Consider the following 9,032-nt stretch of genomic DNA (forward strand, 5'->3'; position numbering starts at 1 on the left):
GGCGGGCGGAGTGAGGACCAGGCGGATGCGCTCCACGCACAGCTCCGCGGCCTGCCGCGTCTCGCGGCACAGCGCCGCCAGCGTCAGGAAGCCGTGCGGCAGGTCCTCCACCACGCGCAGTGTCACGGGCTGGCCCAGACCACGCAGTCGCCGTGCGAACATGACCGAGTCGTCCAGCATGGGGTCCAGCGCGCACGCCTGCGGAATGGCCGGGGGGTGCGGTGGGGGGACACGGTAGAAGAACGAAGGGAGGGGGAATCACATGGACGTAGACATGGGGGTGCATGGAGGGAATAGATGGAGATGTGGGAAAGAAAAGAGAATGAGGTTAACTGGGCTCCTTGGCCTCTGTCCACTCTCTTCTACCCTCTCCCCGCTTCCCCGGAGACCCAGCTTTTCTCTGCAACTCTCCAAGCCTAGCGGCTGCCCCACTACCCGACCCCTTGGCCCTCAACCAAATCGCAAAAGAAAACGGCGGCCCTGACTCCGTCCTCCCGTTCCCAGACACTGTTCTCTCCTGGTGGCACACCTCTCCTCTCGGTTGGGCTACCTACTTCCCCCCACTCGGAGATCTCTTCCCCAGATGCACCTATGCCCCACCCCATCCTGCTCCTCAGAGCGGATACCTTCCCCGTCTGGCGCTCACCACAATGTGCACGGGTGGCAGGCTCTTCAGCATGTTGTCAGGCGCCAGCAGCGGTGACATAAAGGGGTTCTTGGCGATGGGCGATGAGTAGAGGGGCATCCGTGTAGCACCCTGGCTCGAGCGCCGTGGGTGGAAACCCTCAGGGAAGGCAGCACCGACGCCAGGGCCTCTGTCCTTGGTGCTTAGCTCATCTCTGGTCTCAGCCTCTTCAGGGACATCCCCGGGCCGCAATAAGAAGTTGACGTCCGAGGGTGTGGAAGGGCCAGGTGTCTCAGTGGACAGTGACATCTCAGGGATGCCTGAGTTCTCGGAGCTGCTCCTTAGGTTCAAGTCCTTCAGTGTCAGGCTCTTGAGGGAGTCTGTGCCCAGTAGGCCCTCGGGCTGGGCCAGTGCTGCTTCAGACACGCTGCGGCGCATTGGCTCTGTGAGAGGGGCAGGGTCGGGGTTGGACGGCCACGGATAAGCCTGGCTCTGGTAGCTGCGTGTGTGGGTAGCTGGCAGGGAGGGTAGTGGGGAGGGCAGTGGCCTGTGAGGAGGAGGAGCTGTATCCTCCGCAGCTGTGGAGCGCTGTGGAGGCCTAGGGTGGTCCCCCAGACTCCCCTGAGGGATGGGTGGAGAGTTCCAGGGGCCCCAGGTTGCAACTCCGAGGGGGGGTGGAGTGAGTTACACGGTGGTCTTGGAGGTGGGGCTGTGTCCTAGTGGAGGGTGTGTGTGCAATGACGGGGAAGGTTAAGTGCTGTTTACCTCTGCAAGCCTCAGTTTCTTCCTCTGTACAAAGGAGATAAAAATAGTTCTTAGTTCATAGGTGGTAAGGGCTCAGTGGGATAAGATATGTGGGATTAGGTACTGCTACCCCCAGGAGATTGTAATATGCCAGTATTAAGGTTTTATTCTTAGGCCTGGTGCCCTGTTCCAGCTCTACCCAGTCTCAGCATGAGGCCCAGCCAGCTTTTTATGACCATTTGACACAGGGTGTAAATGCATCAAAGTGATTTAAACAGTGAGCAGGCCCACAGCGCTTGAAAGGAGGCCGTGTTCACTGGGAGCTAACAAGTCTCGAGGGTAGATTAGATTCCCAGGGATCCTGCACCTGTAGCCACACAGATGTGCTCCCAAACATTTCCTTCATGTTCTTCGATTTTACCCCTTCCCTTTCAGTGACCAGGCAAGCAAGTGCCCAAATGATGCTAAAGATACGCTTCCAGCCTGCCTGGTGTGCCCACCTTAGCTTTATTAATTTCATCAGACCAATGCTGCTTATCAGTAGCACCAGGATCCTACATTCAGTTTTTTCACTTGTCTTTATAAATATACCAAGGCAAAATGCAAGATGATGTGAGAATAACCGCTTAAGTGTTCTGTGACCCAGAAGGTCACTGCAACAGGATTGCTGACACAGGGCACAGGGGTGCTGACGTCTTCTGAGAGCACCAGGTATTGTGCTGGGCACTTGATGCAAATAGGTGCATGCAGTCCTCATAACAACCCAATGAGGCAGGTACTCTTATTGTACCCATTTCACAGAAGAGGACACCAAGGCTCACAGACAATGTTACTTGCCCATGTCAACCAGCAACCAGCAAGTAACTTGAGGAGTGGGGAGCTAGACTGGAGTGTGAGCCTCCAGAGGCTGTGCTTATCACCCCTATCCCACAGGGAAAACCCCAGTGCTCAATGGTCCACATGCCTCAAATTCAACTCTCCTTTAATTGTTTTTGTATGTTTTTATTTGCATCTATTTGAAGATCCTAAAATTAAAAACTTAATTTAAAATTTAATTTTAATTGGAATAATTAAATTGGAATAATTTTCTGAATAACAGGAAATGCATCTACTTTTGAACATGCAATTCCTATTATTCAGAAAATACTGTTGGGTTGCTAGAGATAGAAAATAAATTGAATTGGTTATACTTTAAAATCCTCAAAAAGTTATGGTGGGGAATAAATGGATCCCTGCATGGAAGTGATTTTTGGCATCCTGAGGGTCCTGCCACCACCTAAAGCTAGGAATCTCCTCCACTTCCCAAGGTCTCTCCAATCTGCTGATCTCCCCAGCCCAGTTCCTAGACCAGCCCCTGGGGGGATATTAGTTCCAAGTGCCTTTGTTAAAAGTCTGTGGAAAGAATTGAGGAGGCCTGGACCTCTGCCTAAAGGCCCAAAGGATTTTCAAAGATTAAAAATCAGGACATGTGACAGATCTTCTGAGTCATTTCCCAGGGTTCAGGGCCTTTTTGGGTGAGGGTGTTTGGAAAGCTAAATCCTGTAATTCCTGGGAATTTGAGATGACCTAGGAGACTAGAAGTCCTAGAATTTCCAGGATGCCATGGATGGATGGGGAGCACAGCCAGTCAGGAAGGTGATCTCTGCTTCCCTGTGTGCCGGGGGCTTGACCCCTTTCCTGTCCCGGGACTTCTGCTTTGCCAGGCTGGCCCTCCTGGCTACCCTGGCTGGGTGCATGGGGGAGGGAGTTACTCACCTGCTATGAGCTCTGTCTTTTGGGATTTACGCCCACTCAGCTCCAGGAAGGAGTTGAGCCATGAGGAGGCGCCTAGGCGGAGGTCTCGGAGGAGCAGGGCTGTGTCCCGCCGTACCAGCCCCATCACGCCCAGTGCCTTCTCATCTGAATCAGAGTGGTCCTCTGTCTCCGCACCTGCAGAGTGTATGTGGGGGGTTGAGTGGGTCTCCTCTATTTCTGGGTCCAGTCTCAACACCCAGAACTTTAGGCATCTGAGCCCCAGGGGACCCAAGAACATCTGATCACTTCAGAAGAAACAAGGAGTCTCAGGTTCCTCTGCCTGGCCCCTCCTCTCAGTCCCAGGGGTCCAGGCCCCCAGTACCTCCTCCCTCAGATGTAGGAGTCCAGGCCCCCAGTACCTCCTCCCTCAGACCCCGGGTTCCCAGCCCCCTCTTCCTTCAGACCCAGGAGTCAGGATCCCCCTCCTCCCTTAGACATAGGAGTCTGGGCCCCTAGCCCCTCCTTCCTCAGACTCAGGGGTCTGGTTTCTCAGCCTCCTCCTTCCACAGACCCAGGAATCCAGGTCCCCAGCCCTCTCTACCATCTGACCCAGAGGACTGGGTCCCAATCCCTGTCCCTGCACGGTGCAGGTATCTAAGCACCCCTGCTCTGAGAGTGGGCCTCACCGGCATAGGCGCTGACACACTTCGAGAGCACGCTGAGGGGCAGCAGGGGGTCCATGAGGCTCAGCAGGCGGGAGGGAGAGGCAGCAGACTGTAGCATTGTGGCTGGGTAGGCTGCCATTATGCCATCTGGCACCCGTACCCCATAGGCTGCTGCCCGAAGGGACACAGTGAAGCAGAGGTTCCCACCTGCACTGTCCCCTGCAAGGCATATCCGCTCCCCTGTTGAGCCTGGTTGGGGTGGGAGGGTCTTGGTCATAGTGTGTCAGGGGTAGGGTTCTGGGGAGGGAGGGCAGGGAGGAACTCAGAGGTGGGGCATGGGGTTTCCCAAGGCCTAGCAGACTACAGTGTTAGAGACTGGTCAGTCAAGGCAGGGATTTGGACCCATTTGGTAGAGAGTGGTCAGAGGATCAAGAAGACTTGGGATGTGGAGAGGCCCAAGAGTCAGGAAGCTCTGGGAAAGTCTGGGGGGCTGGAGGTCAGCAGCAAGGAGGGCAGGTGGTGGGAGAGGCAAGCTCGAGGAGGGAGGGCATCAGAGGCTGGGAGAGGGAAGGTCAGGATTCAGGCTGACAGCACAGAAGGACTGGACCACAGCCTGCTCTGTGTCCTTGAAGAGGGAGATCAGAGGAGCTGGAGGGTGGGCTGGAGCATGGGCCAGGAGAGCAGGGGATGGAGCAACTGAAGGATGAAAGAACAAGCCAGAGGAGACAGGAGGAGGCTGGGAAATGGACTTAAGGTAGGTGGGGAGGTGGAGGAGATGGAGACTCAGGCTGGAAGGAGGGAGCAGGAGGCAGAGGATGAAGTGACTGAGATGGAAGATCGGGCAGGAGTGGGGTGAGCAGGTGGCAGAGGGTGTGAGGCTGAGGCTTGAGGAACTAGGTGGTTCAGCCCCCCCACCCCCCTTGCAGGATGAGATGGGGTGGTGGAAGCAGGTTGGGGCAGGGATGGGAGCAGGAGCGGGTAGCGGTGGGGGGTTTGGGCACACCAAGGAGGGCACAGTGCTTGATGGCCCAGCAGTAGGCGAAGAAGCACTCCTCCAGCGCGCGGGGGAAGGGGGCCTCGGGGGCCAGTGAGTAGTCGATGGAGAGGATGGGGGCACCCAGCTCGTGGGCCCAGCTCTTGAGGTAGGGCTCGTGGGATTTAGAGGTCTGGGCCACGAAGCCGCCGCCGTGGAAGTGCACTATCAGGAAGCGCGAGCGGGGTGCCTGCTGGGGCCGTGGCCGCAGCTCCAGGCTCCGCTGGCCCTCAGACTTCACCAGGCTGCTGAGTTCCTCACTATCCTGCGGGTGAGGAGGGTGCTGGGTGAGGCTGGGGTGGGCCTGCCTGGGCCTTCTCCCTCTGCAAAGGGATGTGCTCAGAGGCACAGGGTGGGTGCAGGAATGAGCAGTGGGAGGCAGGAGGACGTGGTGGGGCAGAGGTGTGAGAATGGCAGGAAGGGCATCTAGGGCAGGTGCTGGGGAGGGGCTGCCCATGCTCCTTGTCTCTGTTCCTATTCCTGGTTGAGGCCGGGGCCCTACCTGTCCTTCACGCAGATCATAGGAGATGAGCCTGACGAAGATGGGCCCGGGGCCCGTGTGGGCCAGCGGGGGTGAGATGGTGACTGTGAGTGTGGGGTCAGCAGTTAGCGGCATCTCAAAGGCCTCGGGCGGTAGGCTGAGCAGGCGGCTTACCCTCACGGTGGCTGATGCCATGTTGGCCAGAGACTGTGGGCAGGGAACAGAAGGAGTGCTAAGGAGGGGCTGCCTGTGGCAATGCCCCTCAGACCTCTTGCCTCCAATCTGCAGCCTTTCCCCTCATGTGCTATCCCTGGGCCTGGAGCCCTGTAGAGACTTGCTGTGGCCTCAGCTGGGTCTCTGGGTCTCAGTGTCCCCATCTATCACAGGTCAGGGCCCTTATTAGGCCCCATGCTCACCGATAGCACCTCAATCTCTGTGATATTCCAGAAGGCTTTCCAGAAGTGCACGTCCAGGTTCTGTATGATCCGCTCAAACTCGGCCCCTCGCAGCTCTGGGTCGATGGCAAAGCGTCCGCTGGTAAAGAGGGAGCTGGCAGTCACACCTGGGGGTCACAAGAGGTGTCAGGACACCCTGGTGGGTTAGGCTGCTTGGGCAGGGGTGGGGAGGAGGGACAGCAGGGAAGGGTGTGGCAGGGCCCTGCTGGCACTCACCGAGGCCTGTCTCATTGCGTTTGTAATGCTCCCCAAAGGACACCAGCCCGATGGAGATGGTCTGCAGGAATGGCCGGATGGCGGGCGTGAACTGTGGAGAGACACAACAGCATCACCCACCTACCTAGGAATGGGACAGGGACAGGGCAGGAGTGAGGTGCAAAGACACATTAAGCATTTTGTGAGCTCACGTTAAACATTTCGTGAGCTCCTACTGTGTGCCAGGCATGGCTCTAGGCCCCTTCAAGGACCTGATGTTCTCGAAGGGAAGAGGATGATAAGCAAATAAACAAAGCCACATGCAATATAACGTCAAGTAACAATTAATGATTTGAAGAAAAAGACAGTAGGTGGAGGGGACACAGAGTGATGACCAGGGGTCAGGCTACTTAGATGGGGTTCAGAGAAGGATGTGAATGAAGCAAGGGAAAGGTGTTCTCTGCAGCGGGCCCTGAGGTGGGCCCGAGTGGCATGGGCAGTGAAGGCCAGGGGGCCGCTGTGGGGGGAGCAGAGTGAGTGTGGGAGAGGGGCAGGAGGTGAGGGCCTGGGCTGAGAGCTGAGGAGTAGGATGATGCAGGGATTTCCTAAAAGTTACAGAGAGAGGACAGAGAGATGGGGCAGCCGGAAGACAGAAACAGGGAGATGGTCAGAGACAACTAGACAGGTACAGAGATCTTGAGGCAGAAAGACAGCCAGATGGGGAGACTGAAGCCCTGAGATGGGGGCAGACAGCTACCCTAGAGAATGGGAAGATACTGGGCCGGCCCGTGGCTCACTCGGGAGAGTGCGGTGCTGATAACACCAAGGCCCCGGGTTCGGATCCCATATAGGGATGGCCGGTTTGCTCACTGGCTGAGCGTGGTGCTGACAACACCAAGTCAAGGGTTGAGATCCCCTTACCGGTCATCTTTTGAAAAAAAAAAATCAAAAACAAAACAACTCGGGAGAGTGTGGTGCTGAGAATGGGAAGATACAGCATCTGAGAGAGGAGACAGGCAGTTAAGAAGAGACATGGGGAGACAGGATCGGAGGCAAGCTTTAAGTGACAGGAGGCCAAGGCAAGGGGCTAGCACAGTTCTTCTGTTCAGTAAACAAACACTGGCCAAGGTACTACTGCGTGTTAGACACCGGGTTGGAGACAGGGGAGGCCTCTGCCCTCCTGGGGGCTGAAGTTCTAGAGGGGGAGGTTCTGTGCCAGAGCAAAGCCGGGCTTTCAGAGAATAGCTGTCAGGCATGGTCCTGCCTCTGGCTGGTGGCCCAGTAGGCCAGAGAGCACAGGGGTGCCTGGCCATTGTGGCCAGGATGCTGGTTCAGGCAGCCCTGGTATCTTTTTCTCGTGACTTCAAGGACACAGCCGGCACACAGAGAGAAGCTGGCTGAGCCAGCTTCTGATCAATACTTGTCGGTTGACCCTGGGTGAGGGGAGGTTCCTAGGAATGCCTGGCTGGGTTGCTGTGAACAGACTGGTCCACAGGAAAGCCTGGTAAGGTAGGGTGGAACGGGGAGGCTGAGGGACTGCCAAGCTCTGCTATCACTTAGGTGGGGGGAGGCCCAGAGGACAGGGTCACACAGTTCCAGATAGTCCTACTGGGGTTCCGTGATGCAGCTGGGGACTGGGGGACCTAGCACCAACCCCAGACAGTATTCTGAGCCTCTGCTCTGGGCCTGGTGTCCCAAGACCCCCCAATTCTCCAAGTCCCCAAATCACTTTTTACACAAGTCTGAGAGCCTTTGGGTGTAGATGAGCTTTAGTGTATAGATGAGCGGTGTCTCCCTAAGGGTGGTTTGAGATGGCAGAGGGTAAGAGAAGGCCTACAGCTAGGGTCAGGATGCCTAGTTCAGGGAGGAGAGAGGCCACAACCAGGTCTTCCTCCCTGTCACCAACTCTGATGGGCTAATTGGCCCTCCTTCCAGCCTGAAAATCCTGTGATTCTACAGCTCCTAAAGTGAATCAAAAAGCCCAGGTCCCAGCCTAGCAGCTATGAGCTAGCACCTGACCCCCTCCCAGGACTCCAGTGGAGATGACTGAATGGGGCATGCTACAGAATAGGCCTTTGAGACCTCCTAGGGGTCTGAAACTCAATGACTTCAGGGGCCAGACAGGTAACATAAATGAGTGAATGAATCTCTTGAGTATAGGGCAATAGAGAGTAGTGGATATCCTGATGGAAAAAAGTTATGCAAGTTAAAGATTTCTTTCTATACTGTACATCTGGCACAGGGACCATGAGTTTGAGACCCCTGGTGCTGCTGTCTGAGCTCCAGCCAACTTCCCCTTTCTGTATCTACTGCTGTCTGAATCCAATAATACTGACCATTGTGATTATTTTACCATACCATTGGCCAGGTTAGGGGCCATCAGGTGCCTTCACTGTGGGCACAGAGGGGCACGGGGCAGGGGGCTCACCTGGAAGCCCAGGCAGCGGCCATAGAAGCAGCCCTTATGCAGTGTGACATACTCGCGCAGAAAGTCGGCAGTGAGCCCCTCGTCGCCTTCGAAGAAGAGCCCCCCGGGCTGATTGGTGGCCAGCAGGCGCTGAGCGTAGTAGGCCAGAGCACGGAGCTGGGTGAGGGCAGCCAGGTAGGCCTCCAGTTCAGCCAGGTTGTGGCTGGTGCGGAAGAAGATGCTGCGGCGGTTGGAGGCCACATAGCGGGATTTGTGCAGTAGGTGCGCCAGGCAGCAGCGGGCTGTGTGCACTAGGCTGCGGTACCCATTGGCTGGCGTCTCTGCGTCCAGGTCAAAGAGGTGCGCCATGCCCAGCAGGCGGCCCAGGGCTGGCTCCAGCCCCAGCGCCTGCTCCCGCACACCTGCAAAGACGTCCGACAGCCGCCGTGCTGTCTCCCCAGGGCCCTGGCTGGAGAAGAAGGCCATGTTGTCCTCTGCCAGAGTCACCAGCGACTGTGTCATTGTGTGCAGGTCCATGCTGTGCAAGAGCCTTGAGGCTGTGGGTAAAGGGGAGGCCTCTTAGGCAGCGCTGGATCAATCCTTGCTCAGCTGGGGCCCAGAAGTCCAGGTCCTATACCCCTTCTGCCTCAGGTACAGGCCCCCAGACCCTCCTCCATCATACCCAGGCATCCA

At 56.8% G+C, this 9,032-nt stretch overlaps 1 protein-coding gene across 1 annotated transcript in view; it reads right to left on the reverse strand.

The window, feature by feature from the left end:
• Nucleotides 1-9,032, reverse strand: part of LIPE (lipase, hormone-sensitive) — a 28,952-nt gene that overhangs the window by 3,949 nt on the left and 15,971 nt on the right. Inside the window, exons 2-10 of the mRNA XM_008567257.1 lie at nt 8,361-8,896; nt 5,954-6,044; nt 5,699-5,844; nt 5,304-5,489; nt 4,772-5,066; nt 3,790-4,017; nt 3,125-3,298; nt 647-1,068; nt 4-198 (exon numbers count right to left, since the gene is read on the reverse strand). Coding sequence (XP_008565479.1) covers nt 4-198; nt 647-1,068; nt 3,125-3,298; nt 3,790-4,017; nt 4,772-5,066; nt 5,304-5,489; nt 5,699-5,844; nt 5,954-6,044; nt 8,361-8,896 — 2,273 coding nt within the window. The remainder of the gene's footprint in view (nt 1-3; nt 199-646; nt 1,069-3,124; nt 3,299-3,789; nt 4,018-4,771; nt 5,067-5,303; nt 5,490-5,698; nt 5,845-5,953; nt 6,045-8,360; nt 8,897-9,032) is intronic.

Source organism: Galeopterus variegatus, unplaced genomic scaffold (assembly GCF_000696425.1).
Source record: "Galeopterus variegatus unplaced genomic scaffold, G_variegatus-3.0.2 Scaffold306, whole genome shotgun sequence".
Lineage (NCBI taxonomy): Eukaryota > Metazoa > Chordata > Mammalia > Dermoptera > Cynocephalidae > Galeopterus > Galeopterus variegatus.